Source organism: Macaca fascicularis, chromosome 3 (genome assembly GCF_037993035.2).
Source record: "Macaca fascicularis isolate 582-1 chromosome 3, T2T-MFA8v1.1".
In the NCBI taxonomy this organism is placed as follows: domain Eukaryota; kingdom Metazoa; phylum Chordata; class Mammalia; order Primates; family Cercopithecidae; genus Macaca; species Macaca fascicularis.
The window spans coordinates 7723972-7743571 of record NC_088377.1 but is presented as its reverse complement, the minus strand read 5'-3'; the positions used below and the strand labels follow the sequence as shown (position 1 = coordinate 7743571).

The 19600-nt window shown below is 38.7% G+C and overlaps 1 protein-coding gene across 7 annotated transcripts in view; it reads right to left on the bottom strand.

Annotated features, from left to right (window-relative positions):
- BRWD1 (bromodomain and WD repeat domain containing 1) overlaps positions 1 to 19600 on the bottom strand; it is a 132906-nt gene that overhangs the window by 77793 nt on the left and 35513 nt on the right. For all 7 annotated transcript variants that reach the window (XR_012431990.1, XR_012431991.1, XR_012431992.1 and 4 more), the window contains 8 exons: positions 19035 to 19135; positions 18011 to 18051; positions 16228 to 16326; positions 12207 to 12357; positions 11836 to 11970; positions 6454 to 6582; positions 6061 to 6286; positions 45 to 230 (listed from right to left, as the gene is read on the bottom strand). Coding sequence is in view for 4 of the 7 variants with exons in the window: in XM_074034010.1 (XP_073890111.1) it covers positions 45 to 230; positions 6061 to 6286; positions 6454 to 6582; positions 11836 to 11970; positions 12207 to 12357; positions 16228 to 16326; positions 18011 to 18051; positions 19035 to 19135 (1068 nt within the window). In the remaining 3 variants the exon portion in view is untranslated. The remainder of the gene's footprint in view (positions 1 to 44; positions 231 to 6060; positions 6287 to 6453; positions 6583 to 11835; positions 11971 to 12206; positions 12358 to 16227; positions 16327 to 18010; positions 18052 to 19034; positions 19136 to 19600) is intronic.

The window sequence follows — 19600 nt, the reverse complement described above, 5'->3', positions numbered from 1 at the left end:
CAATGCAGCCATATTCAGGTAAAATATTTATCATTATCTATTACCTCTCCGGGGTGTTTCTTCACCATTTGAAAGTCCTCTTGGAGTAGTATCCTGATCGGCTCCCATTCTCTGATCTTGCTGCTGCTGCAACTGTCTTATCATTCCATCAAGAATACTCGATTCTGGGCTGCGTTCATCATTATCATTGGTTTGCAGGCTTATAATTTGTTCAATTACCTCTCCATCACCTACAAATTCAATTATTTAGTATATAATCATATAAAAGCAGAAAACAAAATTTCGTTAGGGTACAAATCAAAATACATTAACAATGGTCAGAATTCCCATTTTTGAAAAATAACCAGTTTAAAAAGATACTCTACATGATCACCAAGAAGTCAGAGAAAAGATTCAAAGCCAACAGAAGTCTTCCTGTAGAGGACTAAATACTACGAAAACCTCAAAGCAGCCTCTGAAATTCCTGCAAGTGGAAACATGGAAACATGTTTCTGTAAAACTTTATTATGCTGTTTCCACACTAATGCCCCTCACTATACTCGATATATTTCACTAAAATCTTATTCCCCAGAGTCTCTAACAGGAACAGAGCAACTATGGGTCATTTCCAATGTCAAGAAAATCCCTGAGATTTAATTTCTTCTCTATGTCTTAAGAAAGGGGAAATAAGGGAGGTAAGACCTTTTTTAAGCCTTCAACAGACAACTTTAGCTCTCCCCCTGCCCCAAGAGTCCTCGGAGAACAGTGAAATTGATGGTGGTCATTACATAAGCCTCTCCCACTAATCTCAAATTACTTTCTTAGGTATGTTTTTAGCATAGTTAGTACCCATCAATTCTTACTTCAAGTACAGAAATTTTTTGAGATGGAGTTTCACTCTTTTTGCCCAGGCTAGAGTGTAGTGCCGCCATTTCGGCTTACTGCAAGCTCCGCCTCCCAGGTTCAGGCCATCCTCCTGCCTCAACCTCCCGACTAGCTGGGACTACAGGCGGGCGCCACCATGTCTGGCTAATTTTTTGTATTCTTTTTTTTTTAAGTAGAGATGGGGTTTCACCATGTTAGCCAGGATGGGCTCAATCTCCTGACCTCGTGATCGGCCCACCTCAATCTCCCTAAGTGCTGGGATTACAGCTGGGGCGTGGTGGCTCGCACCTGTAATCCCACCACTTTTGGAGGCCAAGGCAGGTGGATCACTTGAGGTCAAGAGTTCAAGATCAGTCTCTACTGAAAATACAAAAAAAATTAGCCAGGCCTGGTGGCGCACACCTGTTAATCACAGCTACTCGGGAGGCTGAGTCTAGAGAACTGCCTGAACCCAGGAGGCAAAGGTTGCAGTGAGCCAAGATCATGCCACTGCACTCCAGCCTGGGTGACAGAGTCAAACTGCATCTCAAATAAATAAATAAATAGATAGATAAATAAATAATGAAATAAAAAATAAAGGAGACTAATAAGATAATAATCAAAAGGAATGCAAAAATATAACTTGCCACCATAAAAACATACAGAGAAACTGCGAAACCTCATATAGTATTATGGGATGGGCAAGGGGGGTCACATTTCCATTCTGCTAACTAAGACTCCCTTGCATATTACTGATAATGTCTTTATTATGGAAACCCATGAAGAACTTAAAAGAGCTAAATGTCATATCTCATATTAACTTTGTCTTTAAAAATCAGTAACTTTTTATCACTCTCAAAAAATGAGTTGAAAAGGCAGTAGAGCCTTAATCTAAAAAGATAATAAGACTTTAATTAGTATTGCTTATAACACAAAATTTCTAAGATTACAACATGATACTAAAGGGAAAACGGCAAAGAAGATTTCTAATCGTCATAAACCAAAATAACCTAAGTCTATATAGCTTTCCTTTTTTTTTTTTCTTTTTGGTAGAGACAAGGTCTTGCTATATTGCCCAGGCTGGTCTCGAACTCCTGAGCTCAAGCAATCCGCCTGCCTCAGCCTCCCAAAGTGCTAAGATTATAGGCGTGAGCCACTGCACTTAGCTTAACTTTTCTTTCATAGCACAGAACACTTAACTGTTAACTTCTCAAATATCACAATGTTAACTGTCTCTATGGAATAATACAATCGATACTGAAATACTGAAAGAGGGTTCTACCCATGAAAGCTTAACTGATAGAGGAAGTGGCCTTCTGCCATAAACTACTACAATACTGGAAAAAATATACATAAAACAAAAGCTTTCAGACATTGCACAATAGGCAGCACAAGACTGTGATCCCTGAGAGAAGGGGAACAATGGAGACAAACCCTTTGATTGCTCCAGATTACTCTCTGGAGGTAGTCTCCAAGTTACAGAACAAAAGAGAGAACCCAAACAGCATCCACAGATCTAACTGAGTTGAGGAGACAGAGATGAGAGTTTGCTGGAAGAGGAAAGTTAAAATACGCAGGACTGAATATCAGAGGAGACTGAACTGCACACAAAGCTCCAGAGATCTGTAGTGAGGTCCCATCAATTATCTGACTAAATACTGATACATGGCCGGGCATGGTGGCTCACGCCTGTAATCCCTGCACTTTGGGAGGCTGAGGCAGGCAGATTACCTGAGATCAGGAGTTCAAGACCAGACTGGTCAGCATGGTAAAACCTCATCTCTACTAAAAATACAAAAATTAGCCTGGAGTGGTGGCGCACACCTGCAGTCCCAGCTACTTGGGAAGCTGAGGCAGGGAAACTGCTTGAACCCGAGATAAGCCAAGATCACACCAACGAACTCCAGCCTGGACAACAGAGCAAGACTCTGTCTCAAAAAAAATTTTTTTTAATTAAATACTGATATGTGTACGCATGGGGTAGAGAGGGGAAAACATAAAAAAGCAGTTGCGCAAAAAATTTGCAGAGCTCCCACAGGGCAGAAAATAGTTCAAGTTCCCAGGAGCCAGAATACACAGCAGAAGTGCTTTACGCACACTTCCAGTTTTAATATCTAGAATATTAAAAAGACATGTATTCAAATGCAGAGCAGTAAAGGATATAATAACTCCTATTATTTTGGTGCCACAACCAAGATTTGTGCTACACTGCCAGAAGTTTATTTCTACCCACCTGTGATCCATCAGTACAAATGTCAACACTATAAAAAAATAAATATCTCAGTATTGTTATGAAGATGGCTGTGACCTTGCAGACTCCATAAAAGGTTGCAGATACACCTATGGGCCTGCAAACCACACATTGACAATTTCTGCCCTAAAGCAATCATTACATACAAATAAACAGGTATTGCTAACAAGAAATTAGTGGAGGTCATATGGAACACAAAAAAATCACCAATCCCAAAGAAGAAGAAAAAAAGAAAAAGGAAAAAGGCACAAAGAACGAAAAGAATATAGAGGGAACAAATAGGAATACTCTATGTTTGAACCCATACTATATGAACATTTAAGTGTAAACACTCTACACTTAATAGAGTACTTAATACCTAAATCCCAATTAAAAGATAAGTTATCAAATTTGATATATAAAGACACAGATCAGCTGGAAGAATTGAAAAAAGATATACCATGACAATACTGATCCAAAAGAAGTTGAATTGGCTATATTAATATGAAATAAGACTCTTCAAAACAAAAAATATTTTCAGAAATACAGAGAAACATTTCATGAGAAAAGAATTATTTCATCCAGAAGACAAGCAATCCAAAATGTGTATGCACCTAATGAATGAGCTTTAAAATACATAAAGAACTGAGTAAACTGAAGAGAGAAATGACAAATTCCACGTGACAGTTGGATGTTTCAATCTGGATGATAGCCCCAAACTGGAAACAAACCTTTAACCATCAGTGAATGCAAAAACAAACGATGATATACCCATCTATTTCATGGGGCACTATCTGCCCCAATGAATAAACAGGAACAAACTACTGATACATGCAACAACACTAAGGAATCTCAAAAGCACCATACTAAGTCAAAGAAGCCAGACACAAAAGATTACACTTTGTGGCCAAGCGAGGTGGCTCACGCCTGTAATCCCAGCACTTTGGGAGGCCGAGGCAGGCAGATCATGAGGTCAAGAGATCAAGACCATCCTGGTCAACATGGCGAAACCCCATCTCTACTAAAAATACAAAAATTAGTTGGGTGTGGTAGCACATGCCTATAGTCCCAGCTACTCAGGAGGCTGAAGTAGGAGAACCACTTGAACCCAGGAGGCGGAGGTTGCAGTGAGCCAAGATTGTGCAACTGCACTCCAGCCTGCCAACAGAGCAAGACTCTGTCTCCTTAAAAAAAAAAAAAAAGAAAAGATTACACTTTCTATATAAAACCCTCTTAAAGGACAAAATTAAAGTGACAGAAAATATAACGCTGTTTACAAGGGACTGAGAGAAAGGAGAGGACTGATTCCAAACAGGTCCTGGGGACTTTTGGGGGCGGTATAAATGTTTTATATCTTGATTGTGGTGGTGGTTACTTGATTATTTAACATCTGTCAAAACATATTTGACAGCCTGGGAAACATGGCAAAACCCTGTCTCTACTAAAAATACAAAAGTTAGCCAGATGTGCTGGCACACGCCTACAGTCCCAGCTACTCAGGAGGCTGAGGTAGGAGGATTACTTGACCCTGGGAGGCCAGAGGCTGCAGTCAACCAACATCGCACCACTGCACTCCAGCCTGGGCAAACGAGTAAGACCCTGCCTCAAAAAATACACACACACACACACACACACACACACACACACACACTCTTGAATTGTACACTTAAAATTGGTGAATTTTGTATATAAAGTACACTTCAATAAAAGTAATAAAAAATAACATTTGAAATAGCCAGCATATAGTAATCTACATTAGGTTTTAACTTTATATGTAGCTGGTGATTTAGTTTCAATAAATCCTCATCCAGAAACACAAATAGCATTTTTTCTTTAGTATCTGTAGAGAAACGCTGCCCTGCTATTAACACAAAAAAGAACTTGGCACTTGGCTACGACAGAGAAAAGTACAAGACAAACCTGGAACACCCTACATCCAGAAAAGGAAAGAAGTGACTGAAAAAGTATAAGGGACTTGGGAAAGGGCAGTTTCAAAAGGCTCTGAGAGTCAAACCTAAGGATTATGTGAATAATATAACCCACTAACCACAGACAGAAGCCCATACTAAAATGTAATGAGCCTCATCAATAAATAAAGGGGTGAGCAATAGACAGTCACATGCAATGATACATATGACACAATGATGGAACAATGATAAAGTTAGAAAATAACCACTTTGCAGTATTCACAGTAACAACTGATTCAGGCAAAACTCATCAATGGGTCCTAAAACTTGAGTGTAAAGTTTGACAATGAACAGGTTATTGACATACCTCCCCACAAATTACCATTAATTACGAAGAGAAAAATATTAAGTTTATAGTGAAGAAACTTGGCAAACACCACATTAACCAAGGGTTCAAAAACAACATTACCAGTAATTAGACAAACCACAATCATAAGCATCCTGACAGGATGCTCTATTAAGACTAGAACATCATTTATGTTGTATTCTGTCAAAAATGCATTACTGGAACCTAACCAAGAGGAAGCAGACAAACCCAGATTGAGGCCTTCTACAAAATTCCTGACCTATAATCTTCAAATACATCAATATCATGGAAGTCAAAAACTGACAACCTGCTACAGATTAAAGGAAACGAAGGAACTATGACAACTAAATTTCATATTTCATATGTGGTCCCAAATTGGGAGAATTTTAAAAGCTATAAACAGACATTATTAGAATAACTGGAAATTTTTGGTTATACACTACAGATTTGATAATATTATTTGAATGTAAAATGTCCTAATTGTCATAAGTGTCTATGGTTATGTAAGAGAATGTTGTTCTTATTTAGAGGTAAATGGTGCATGAGGTCCAGAAGTTAAATGGTTCAAAACAATACACAGATAAAAAAAAGATAAAACAAATATTGCAAAATGTTAATAACTGGGGGATCTAAAGGGAAGGAAATTCTTTATATTATACTTTAAGATATTCACATACAACTTTAAAAAAAAAAAAAAAAAGGACTGCACTTACTTGTTGCCACATAGCCCAGCTGTGGAATCAAATGTTCATCTGCGGAATTTTCTCGGCCTGGTACTAATCTCTGATACTTGGTTGGATGAGGATTTCCATCTACATCTACCAAGAATGGTGGAGGCATAAGATGAGGAGCCTGCTGAGTTTGCTCATCTAAGACATAATTATTAGAATCTCTAATAAGTGGTCGATAGTCAGTATGGAAGAACATCTGATCAGGAATCTAGAAAAATGAAGTTCACAGGATGACATTTTAAGGTTCATACATATTAAAGGAAACAAATGTTAAACAGTTAATTAAAACTAGAAAAACAAGGAAATCAAATCAGTCAGCTAAACTGTCAGCTCATAACTACTACTTGCATGCGACAACAAAGTATTAAAAATGACCTTTTCATATGGCTTGCTGCATCCAAAACCAAATATCAGAAGATGCCCATGAGAATCTGTACAGGCAAAATGCTGTCCATCCTGTGAAAACTTACAGTCAAACACAGCTCCATGTCCTTGTCCTTCAATCTAGGAAACACAAAGAGGAAAAAGTTAGGACCAATTCTATGCAAGTGATTTGCTATGTAAACTTGTTTAATGTGGATAACCTGTGACAATATAACCCTTCTGAAAAAAAAATTTAAAAACAAATGTTTCAGCCTGGCATGGTGCCTCACACCTGTAATCCCAGCACTTTATGAGGTGGAAGCAGGTAGACTGCCTGAGCACAGGAGTTCGAGACCACCGTGGGCAACATGGTGAAACCCTGTTTCCACTAAAAATACAAAAAATTAGCCAGGCATGGTGGTGTGCGTCTGTAGTCCCAGCTACTCGGGAGGCTGAAACACAAGAATCGTTTGAACCCAGGAGGCAGGGGTTGCAGTGAGCCAAGACTGCACCACTGTACTCCACTGCACTCCAGCCTGGGTGACAGAGTGAGACTCTGTAAAATAAAAATAAAAACAAATGTTTCATTAAGCATATACATCAATCGCTAGTCCCAAAAAATAAAATTCATTTTAGATATAACTAGCCTAGAAAAAGGTCTTCAAAGTTCTTCTAAGCATTAGTTCTCCAAGTGCTCAAATGAAAGCTAACAACCCAATCCAAAGTGAAGGCTTCTTTTACTTCTTATAAATAATTTCATAAATTTTTGTCTTATATATAATAAAAGGATAATAAGCTACAAGATAAATGAATGAAGATTAAGAAAATTTGGTATTCGTGAACTAAAATGAACACTTTCCTAGATTTTAAGGAGGGCTCTACTTCAGCTCACCAAGATGACTAAGCACCATGCAAAATTTGGCAATGCTGCCAGATCTCAAGCCTATATATGGAAAAGCCCACAGTCACAATTACCTGAACTTCAAAGTACCAGAGATTTCAGAAAGGATGCTCTAAATCTATCATGAGTGTAACCTTAGATTATTTTTATACTGTTTTATTCTTCCTTTTAAACTGTAAAGTCTATTAGTTTAATACTATCAATTTATAGTTGTTAGTTATTTAACTCTGCAGGGTAGAGCTATACATGTTTGTTGTCTGCACCTTTAACTTTCCAGTAACTAAACGTTGTGTGTTCAGTGTTGGAAAAATGAGACATCTACTCAGTAAGTGCGAGAACAAACTCACGTCCACACCCAAATAAGTCACTGCTTGAATAGTGATACCTCATTATTGCTGCATATGAATGGATGCCAATTATCGAACATGGAAAAAATAAAGTTACTTGGATATTCAGAGGATTGCTGAATAAGATGTGCATATTAATTCATATTCTCTTAACATAAAAAGGAGGCCGGGCACGGTGGCTCAAGCCTGTAATCCCAGCACTTTGGGAGGCCGAGGCGGGTGGATCACAAGGTCAGGAGATCGAGATCATCCTGGCTAACATGGTGAAACCTCGTCTCTACTAAAAATACAAAAAACTAGCCGGGCGTGGTGGCGGGCGCCTGTAGTCCCAGCTACTCGGAGGCTGAGGCGGGAGAATGGCGTGAACCCGGGAGGTGGAGCTTGCAGTGAGCCGAGATCGCGCCACTGCACTCCAGCCTGGGCCACACAGCGAGACTCCGTCTCAAAAAAGAAAAAAAAGGAAAAAATTGTGTTTGTGTATATATATATTTTTTTCCTCCAACTGATCATTAAAACATAGGAACACGGATTCATCCACATGGTCCTTCCAGGAGCCACCTGTGCCACAGCACAACCTGCGCCTGTGTACCACTTTGCATCCCTGGCCTGGGACTGTCAGTCAGTTAAAGCAGACACTGGTGGAGAGGGAGTGGCAAAATCTCAAAACTGGCAAGCTGAAGATGGTGGCAGCAACTCTTCCCGTCGTACACGTGGACTTAACTGCACCAAAAGAATACTTGCTGAGATGAAAGTTTTCTCAAGTGGGCAAACCTATCTAAGCAGAGCAAGGAAAACGGGGATTCACTTGTAATTTGAAGCATCCTCTACAACGATTCCTGACAAAATGCAACCTGCAACTGTGTATGGAGAAAAATGTCACATTAAAGTTTATTATGTATTCATGAAATATTGTTGCTATTAGTAACTGACAACTCTATTTAGTTTATCTAGAATTAGGAATTATGAGCCTCTCAGCTGAGCAGTAAGGAAATGTCAGTAAACAAGGCCAATGTTCGCTATGCAACTGGAAAGATCATTGTTGCCCACGTGAAGTTTTCTCAGATTATTCTTTGGCACAGAATTTTTCCGCTAATATTCTGCTTAAAGCCTAAATTAATGTAGTTTTTGTTCTGAGGAGTTACATTCAGGATGTAATATTAATTCTGAGTTTCAAAGGATAGTTAAGGTAATGGATGTTATCCTATGGATTTTAAAACGATAGAAAAATTGTCCGAGAATGCTTAGTTCTTTTTCCAATAATTTGAACACACAGAAACACAGCTTTCAGAGATGCCTAATCGTGTATTTGTACTTTGGTCATACTATTTGAAATGTTTTAGAATGCATTTAATCAAAGGTCTAAGAACCTGAGACTCAAAGGTCTAAGAATTCATCAATAGGATGCTACTACACTGCATCTAAAATACATTACACAGGCCAGGCACAGTGGCTCACGCCTGTCATCCCAGCACTTTGGAAGGCCAAGGCAGGCAATCACAAGATCAGGAGATTGAGACCATCCTGGCTAACACGGTGAAATCCCATCTCTACTGAAAATACAAAAACAAAAGGAGCCGGGCGTGGTGGCAGGCACCCGTAATCCCAGCTACTCAGGAAGCTGAGGTGGGAGAATAGCATGAACCCGGGAGGCGGAGCCTGCAGTAAGCTGAGATCGCGCCACTGCACTCCAGCCTGGGTGACAGTGAGACTCTGTCTCAAAAAAAAAAAAAAGTACACTTTGAATTGTAACTCAGTATAAGCTGAAGAGTAAACTCACAAAATGTCTCACACATATAAAGCCTTAAAAATGCTAAAACCCTTTTACACAATAATTCCTTCAGAATTTATCTCAGGGAAATAATCATGTACAAGGCTATTCAAAGTGCCATACATATTTTAGAAACCACTTAAGTACTCAACAATAGAAACTGTGTAAAAGTTAACTTTCTTCTGAGACAGGATGAATTTATACTCAAAAATACATCCATAAATTCTTTAAAAATAAAAATTTCAAAAAAAGATTTTTACATGAAATAAGATTACAAAACTACATGCAAGCACATTTACCCATGTAACCAACCTGCACATCCTGCACATAGCAGGTAGCCCCTGAACTTAAAAGTTGGAGGAGGAAAAAAAAAATACCACTGTATGCAAAGATGCCAACTGATAAATATGGAAGGAATGATGCCACTGGAAAATCTTCAATGGATCCAATATTTGTGGGTAAAAATTTAATAAGAAACAGGTTATTTAGATTAGTCTCAAAAGAGCTAGTAAAAAAATTAGTTCAATAATTATACTGGGAGGCCAAGGCAGGTGATCACCTGAAGTCAGGAGTTCAAGACCAGCCTGGCCAACATGGTGAAACCCTGTCTCTACTAAAAATACAAAAAATTAGCTGGGTGTGGTGGCAGGTGCCTGTAATCCCAGCTACTCGGGAGGCTGAGGCAGGAGAATCGCTTGAACCCAGGAGGTGGAGGTTGCAGTGAGCCCAGATCACACCATTGCACTCCAGCCTGGGGAACAAGCAGAACTCCATCTCCAAAAAAAAAAAACAGAAAATTATCACCATAATAAGGGGACAAATAAATACCACGTGCCTCCTAACATGATTCATGAAGGACACAATATCATTTATGTTTTACTTCATTTAAAAAACTGTAACAATCTAATCATGAAAAAATATCAGACAAAACTGAGGACACTCTGTAATAATACTTGCTAATATTCAACAAAAGTTAAAGGCCAATAAAGAGGAAAAACAAAAAAGGCTGACAGGGGCCTGATGATAATTAAAGAAAACTAGAGGCCGGGCACGGTGGCTCACGCCTGTAATCCCAGCACTTTGGGAGGCTGAGGCGGGCAGATCAAGAAGTCAGGAGATCAAGACCATCCTGGCTAACACAGTGAAACCCCGTCTCTACTAAAAAATACAAAAAAATTAGCCAGGCGTGGTGGTGGGTGCCTGTAGTTCCAGCTACTTGGGAGGCTAAGGCAGGAGAATGGCGTGAACCCAGGAGGGAGAGCTTGCAGTGAGCTGAGATCGCGCCACTGCACTCCAGCCTGGGCGATAGAGCGAGACTCCGTCTCAAAAAGAAAAAAAATAGAAAAGAAAAGAAAAAAAAGAAAACTAGAAAGATACAACCACTTAAACACAATGCATGAGCTTGAACTGGATTCTGGTCCACGGAGCAAAATGTATCTAAAAAGATGTTACTGGCCGGGCGCGGTGGCTCAAGCCTGTAATCCCAGCACTTTGGGAGGCCGAGACGGGTGGATCACGAGGTCAGGAGATCGAGACCATCCTGGCTGACACTGTGAAACCCCGTCTCTACTAAAAACTACAAAAAACTAGCCGGGCGAGGTGGCGGGCACCTGTAGTCCCAGCTATTCGGGAGGCTGAGGCAGGAGAATGGCGTGAACCCGGGAGGCGGAGCTTGCAGTGAGCTGAGATCCGGCCACTGCACCCCAGCCTGGGCGACAGAGCAAGACTCTGTCTCAAAAAAAAAAAAAAAAAAAAAAGAATATACCTGTGCAGAAAGAAAAAGGTTAGGAAAATCTAATAATGTTTTATTTCTAGATCAACCATCTTGGGAGTTTTCTTTTTTAAGAGAGTGTCTCACTACATTGCCCAGGCTGGTGTTGAACTCCTAGGCTCAAGCAAGCCTCCTGCCTCAGCCTCCCAAAGTGCTGGAAGTTCAGAGTCACCACACCCAGCCCAGGGTTACTAAAAATCCAGTAATCAAATACTGTAATATTTGGTTAATATTGAATATTAATAATGTCATTTTATTATTTTATGTTACCATTTTTATATTTCTATTTGTTATGAAATATTTCAATAAATTCAAGTAGTGAAAAAGTTTTTATAATTGCCATAATTTTACCAATTTAAACACATACAGGCACACAAAATGCTGAACAAGTAACTTAAAAATGTCTCCCTCATATAAATCAGTCATACAGAGAATTTCACGTATGTATGTATATACATGTAACTGTCAAATATTTAGCAGGCTTTGAATATGCTGATTTGTAAAAACACACTGCCAAAACAAGCAGATCAATTTCTGGCTAAGCCTTGTAACCCAAACACTCTAAACAAATTCAAGCATGTATCAAGGTACATCTCACTTCACTTACCATATTAAAATAATGTTTCATCTTGGTACCTTTTGTAATATCCCATATAAATATGCTGCCATCGTGTCCTGCAGATAACATAATTCTGGAATCAAAGGGATGCGTCTCCAGAACAAATACTTCATCAGCATGTCCCTTTAACAAAATCGTAACATTAAGGAGGGTTTACAAGTTACAAATTGAAAATTTAAAAATACATACTGTTACAGCATATACTTTTAAAAATGTATTAGACAATAATTTATAAAAATTTCTAATCATTTCATAGTTTACATGAAAGAAACTTGTTCAGTATATTATTTTTATAGCTTCAAAATTAAAATCATAGTTCAAAAAATCTCATTTGTTACACTGTACCAGAAACTACCTACCAGTAAGTTATGAAGCAGTTGTCCAGTGTAAGAATTCCACACTTTGAGGACATGATCATTCACAGCTGTGACAACAATGCTATCATTCTGATTCCAAGCTATCATTGTTACTTTAGGTTTCATAAACCTTTCCTCTTCCGAAGATAAATCCCTAACAAAAAAATACACAACATGTAAACTTATTTAGATGGTCGGCTATACAATGTATACAATCCTTCATCAATACAAAAATAAAGAAATCCAACCCATGTGCCTATCTCGTCAACCCTACAGTGAGTTCATCACAACTGACTCAGAACAGATTTTCTAGAAACAGTTTAGGGCAAAACCTGAAGAAGGAAGGGATAATTTAGAAATAGTACAGAGACTGAATAAGCGCAGATTTTAGGACACCATTACTGCTTATGAAAGCAATGCTTTTTCTCCCTATTTCTTTCCTATTATTTCCTTCCTCTGAATACAAATCTATTGCTAACACTTACTTTCAACTGTTTCTCTCCATAGAAGACAAAAAAATTTTAGGAACACAAAAATAAGTTAACTCATATTCATATCCCCAATGTTTAGAAAAATAACTGACACACAGACGTTCAATCTGAACTGCAAATGGGACTATTCTCATCTCTTTATACAACTTTCCTACAGTCTACTCCTATAGGCCCCTTGGCAAGAACGGTCTTGGATACACATGCCTGGAATGTTTTTCATCCTTTATAAAAGTGTTATGGAGGGCCAGGAGCAGTGGCTCACGACTATAATCCCAGCATCTTGGGAGACCGAGGCAGGCAGATCACGAGGTCAGCAGTTTGAGACCAGCCTGGCCAACATGGTGAAATCTCATCTCTACTAAAAATACAAAAATCAGCCTGGTGTGGTAGCACACACTTGTATTCCCAGCTACTCAGAAAGCTGAGGCAGGAGAATCGTTTGAACCTGGGAGGCAGAGTCTGCAGTGAGCCAAGACCGCACCATTGCACCCAGCCTGGGTGACAGAGCAAGACTAGGTCTCAAAAAAAAAAAAAAAGCTATATGCAAAGGGTCTCTGTATTATAGCAGTCAACAGTGAGGTAGGGAAGGCCTAAAGGTACTGAAATAATAGAATATGTTTTAAGAAATTACAAGCATCAGCCAGGCACGGTGGCTCATGCCTGTAATCCCAGCATTTTGAGAGGCCGAAGCGGGCGGGTAATGAGGTCAGGAGATCGAGACCATCCTGGCTGACACGGTGAAACCCCATCTCTACTAAAAATACGAAAACAAAAAACAAAAACAAAATTAGCCAGGCGTGGTGGCGGGCGCCTGTAGTCCCAACTACTAGGGAGGCTGAGGCAGGAGGATGGCGTGAACCCAGGAGGTGGAGCTTACAGTGAGCCAAGATTGCACCACTGCACTCCTGCCTGGGTGACAGAGCAAGACTCTGTCTCAAAAAAAAAAAAAAAAAAAAATTACAAGCATCTAACATGTTTTAATTAACAAAGGCCGGGCACAGTGGCTCATGCCTGTAATCCCAGCACTTCTGAGAGGCCAAGGTGGGCAGATCACTTGAGACCAGGAGTTCCAGACCAACCTGGTCAACAGGGTGAAATCATGCCTCTACAAAAAGTACAAAAATTAGCTGGGCGTAGTGACGGGTGCCTGTAATCCCAGCAACTCGGGAGGCTGAGGCAGGAGAATCGCTTGATCCCGGGAGGCTGAGCTTACAATGAGCTGAGATCGTGCCACTCTGTCTCAAAAAAAAAAAAAAAACAAAACAAAAAAAGAAAAGAATACAGCTATAAAAATATGAGTGCTATAAAACAGCTATCTACGTAACTACAAAAGAAAACACACAAAGAAGAGAGAATAATTCTAACTAGATTGATTGGTGTTGAGGGCAGAATAATATTAAGAAGTAAAATGGAGGCCGGGCACAGCGGCTTACGCCTGTAATCCCAGCACATTGGGAGGTCAAGGTGAGTGGATCACGAGGTCAGGAGATTGAGACCATCCTGGCTAACATAGTGAAATCCCGTCTCTACTAAAAATACAAAAAAAATTAGCCGGGCGTGTGGCAGGCGCCTGGAGTCCCAGCTACTCGGGAAGCTGAGGCAGGAGAATGGAGTGAATCCAAGAGGCAGAGCTTGCAGTGAGCCCAGATCACGCCACTCCCGACAGAGCGAGACTCTGTCTCCAAAAAAAAAAAAAAAAAAAGTAAAATGGAATAAAGGCAAAGACTCCATTCTTCACTTTAAGCTAAAAGGCTTTCGAATTAATAACTTAGGTTTTTTGTTTTGTTTTTTTTTTTTTTGAGGCGGAGTCCAGCTCTGTCACCCAGGCTGGGGTGTAGTGGCTCCATCTGGGCTCACTGCAACCTCTGTGTCCTAGGTTCAAGTGATTCTCCTGCTTTAGCCTCCCGAGTAGCTGGGATTACAGGCACATGCCACCATCTCCAGCTAATTTTTGTATTTTTTTTAGTAGAGGCAGGGTTTCACCATGTTGGCCAGGCTGGTCTCGATATCCTGACCTCAGGCGATCTGCCTGCCTCAGCCTCCCAAAGTGGTAGGAATACAGGCGTGAGCCACCACGCCCAGCCACAAATTAATAACTTTGAATTTACCAACAGGTATGTTGCATTTCATCAAGTTGATATGCCAATATTAGAACACTAAAACAGATCAATCAATTCCTACATACAAAAGACTCTTGTTTTTCAAGATTTGAAAACAAGAAAACTTAAAATGAGAAGATATTTTCTCATGAAGAAAATTACAGGAAAAGTCCCCTTCATGGATGGAGTGTGTCAGCAAGAAAACTAAACAGTTTTCAGTCTCATTTAAAAATTTTCATTCCAGTTTTGACACTGATGTTTCTATTTTGCTTAATAAAACAATAATAGGTGAAATTGATTTTAAATTATCTTCACCCCCATTCCCTTTCATTATTTCAACTAATCAAGGATTGCCAGTACTCACTTTCATACTGAGATGTAACATTGTTATATATAAGATTTTTTAATTTGTTTATGAACAAGGGTTATCAAATTTCCAGTATATATACTTTTCATTCTCCATCACAGATAATTCCACAAAAATAAGAAGATCAAATTTATCTTGAAAATGCAATACAATTCTTTGAGCTACAGCAGAGAATATAAGTCAATTTCTGTTATTAAAAACAAAGCATTTGGGAGGCAGAGGTGAGAGGATCACTTGAGCCCAGGAGTTTGAGACCAGCCTGAACAACAGTCACTACAAAAAAATAAACATAAAAATTAGCCAGGCGTGATGGCTCATGCTCATAGTCCCAACTACTCGGAAGGCTGAGAAGGGGGTACTGCTTGAGGCCAGGATGTCAAGGCTGAAGTGAGGCACGAGCATACCGCTGCGCTCCAGCCTGGGCGACACAGTGAGATCCTGTCTCAGAAAAAAAAGAATTTTTTAATAGAAATAAAGCAGACATGATTTCCAAAAGACAAAATGTGGAAACATTTCTCAGAAAAACTGGTATGAAAAAGTGCAAAGTTAAAATTAGGAAACAAATTCTAAAGTAAAATCCATGACTTTTATTTTTAGACAGAGTCTCACTCTGTCGCCCAGGCTGGAGCTCAATTTTTTTTTTAACCTTAACAATAAAGTATGTTTGCTTACCCTATTTCCCAGCCTTGGCTCTAAGCTGCTTTTAAAATTTTTCAAAAATCCTATCCATAGAAAAGTACAATTTCCACTCTTAATGTACTTGAGTCAATTTTATCTTTTTTACTTGTGGAAGCTTTTAAATGCAACACCTAAGAAGAAGGTCAATGCTCTGAGCAATAGAAAAAGTACATGTTATTCTTTGCTACACAATGTAAGGATAAATTTATCTGGATGTATCTGGTTCACCTAATATGCAGTAGGCAGCTATTCGCTTATACCACAGCTCTTCATAACAGAAGGTAGCTATAATCTCAACAAAATAACCACTGAGAGACACACACACAGAGAGAGAGAGAGACATAGATCAAACACCTATGATGCACCTACTTCTAACAATCTCAACTTACCCTGAGATTCTAGTAGCCATATCCAATAAAATGCTCCTCCATTCTAACTGCTCAAATCTCCAAATCCGTGCTGTTCCATCTCTGCTACCACTTAGGAACCTTAAAACATGCAGAACAGGATCTTACTATATTCACACACTTTCCAACAAGGTCTACAATTAAAATCACATGCAAAAAAAGAATGTAATGTAGCTGTCCTGACAACAGGACAATCCACAGGTGTTAATTCAAAAGACAGGTATTTAGAGCATATCTGGATGGGAAAAAAAATTTGGTTTTCTATGATTTGCCTGGCCCTATGAAATTAAAACACACCTCAAACTCAATCAATAGCTTTTCAAACAGATTTAAGTTTTGAGAATACAATGTATAAGAATGCTGAGAAGAGGCCGGGCGCAGTGGCTCACGTCTGTAGTCCCAGCACTATGGGAGGCCAAGGTGGGTTGATCACAAGGTCAGGAGTTCGAGACCAGTCCGACCAACATGGTGAAACCCCATCTCTACTAAAAATACAAAAATTAGCCAGGCGTGGTGGCGTGTGCCTGTAATCCCAGCTACTCAGGAGGCTGAGGCAGGAGAATCGCTTGAACCCAGGAGGCAGATGTTGCAGCACAGTGAGCCGAGGTCACGCCACTGTACTCCAGCCTAGGCAACAGAGTTAGACTCCGTCTCAAAAAAAAAAAAAAAAAAAAAATGCCAAGAAGAAAAAAAAACAGAAAAAAGTTTTGAAGAATAGGAAAATAAGGGCAATAGCTCCATTTTAAACACCTTATTTGTTAATTCAAATTAATTCATGTTGGACACTGTGTAAAAATAAATCAATCTATTAACAAATTAAGTTCTCAACAATTACAGTTTAGCAAAGGTACCTGACACATAATGGAGGCAAAGAAGGAGGATACGATTTAAATAACAATTTCTTTGCAGGATATAATCACAGTGGTTTCTTAGAAACTACCCAAACAAGAAATTTCATGATCCTTACACGTTATTTTTTCAGTAAATCAGACATCCAGCCAAAGAAAAACTACTTTTGGTCACTAGAAGCTGGCAGAAACTACAATTCTAAAAACTTACATTTCATGTGTTTCTCCCCCAACCCCTACCCTAGACACTTTTCATTCAATTAATATATTTACTAATAAATATCTGCAATATACAAAGTGACAGTGACTCCAGCTAATTATATATCATTTCAAAATTTCTGAGATTTCAGATGTTCTGACTACAGAAAAATGCTAAGTATGTGAAGTGGCAGAGATGTTTATTGGCTTGATTTAATCATCACACAATGTAAACATACATTAAAACACCACAGTATAGTTGCTCCATAAACATAGACAATTAGTCAACTAAAAATAAAAAATAATGGCCGAGCGTGGTGGCTCACGCCTGTAATCCCAGCACTTTGGAAGGCCGAGGCGGGCGGATCACCTGAAGTCGGGAGTTCGAGACCAGCCTGACAAACATGGAGAAACCCCATCTCTACTAAAAATACAAAGTTAGCCAGGCATGGTGGCGGGCACCTGTAATCCCAGCTACTCAGGAGGCTGAAGCAGAAGAATAACCTGAACCCGGGCAGCAGAAGTTGCGGTGAGCTGAGATCATGCCATTGCACTCCAGCCCGGGCAACGAGAGTGAAACTCCGTCTCGAAAAAACAAAATAAAAAATCATAATATAAAGGGAAAAAATATATGCAAAATGACAGGTTAGCTACACTAATACGTAGCACATTGTAATTTGCCTAATAACACACACACACATATACAAACACACACTTACCGATCACCATTGTTACAAAATTGGATACTATCTACTTTATCCTAAAGGAGGGAAAAGGAGAAATAATTTGCTTTAACAAGCAAAATATGTACTTGTGTTGCTTAGCCCCATCATTCAACATGTTTTATAATTTTAAGTGAAGACTAATTACAAATCTAACAAGACTACTAAAATACAGCTTTCATTTGAAAGAAAGGCACATCTAACAGGAAAAAAAGCCTTGCTTCTAAACTTACAGCATTATTTATAATTACAACTGTTTAAAATTACTTATATGAAAGTGAAATGTGTGTAAAGTGCTCAAAATATTGGCTTTAAAGTAGCTAAAAACAAGGCATTTTCAATTGTACAAAAATTGTTGTTTTAAGTTATTTAAATCTGTATTTATCAAATAATCTCTGGATGTGGACTGGCTTTCCCAAAAGCTTCAAACAAAAGATGACCTTACCCTGACCAGTAGTACTTCAGAACACTGACAGTTTTCCATCTTACTATACATTAATAAAACCACATTCTTATTTCATGGGCTTGGTTAGATAAATAGGCCCACTTAAAACTAACCCACCCAGATCAACTGTCATAATCAAGATTTTGAACATAAAGCTAAAATAACCACTGTAAAATATCAGGCCTCTCAAGAGCTAATCTGAGTTGCCAATAACACACCTCACTTTAAATATAATTCCTTGTATGCTTAAATTAAAATTAGAATAGAATTAACAAAATTGTACCTAGACATTTTCATTTTTATAAATATACAAACATCTCTTTAACAATATTTTAACTGTCAAATATAATTCAAAAATTTAAAAGATAACATTCACAAGCAATGACTTATCTCAGAAATGCAACTATGATTTAATATTTTAAAACTTAACACCATCAAAAAGTTATAAATGACAGTTCATTTGTTCAACAGAAGAAAAAATTAAAAATAAAAGTAGAGCCAATAGCAATGCCCCTTAGCAGTAAGAGGAATAGTATTAACAATTAATCTAAAGGATTTTAAAACGTGGATGCTTACAGTGTGGCTTTCAAGTTCTGCGATTTTTTCGGGTGCTTCAAAACCCAAAAAATACATTCTGATTACATGATCAGTACTACCTGTGGCTAAAAACATACCACCTGAAATAAAAATGGTAAAGTTTAAACATCCAGTTTATAACAAATACCTGAACAAATCAAATTTCTATATTAAAATATAAAAAGAAAAGATCATTTACTCTAAAACTAAGTGTATCTCAACAGTTGCATTTTCTAACTCACAATATAGAGCTTATAAAACTGTATTTGTAGCTTTAAAAAACAAAATTAATTCAATCAATCTGGAAACATTCACAATATCCTCCTGTTTTGTGTTTTTTTTTTTTGTTTTTTTTTTTTTTTTTGAGACAGAGTCTTGCTCTGTCGCCCAGGCTGGAGCTCAACGGTGTGATCTCAGCTCACTGCAACCTCCACCTCCCGGGTTCAAGTAATTCTACTACCTCAGCCTGCTAAGTAGCTGGGACTACAGGTGCACGCCAACACGCCCAGTTAATTTTTTGTATTTTTAGTAGAGATGGGGTCTCACCATGTCGGTCAGGATGGTCT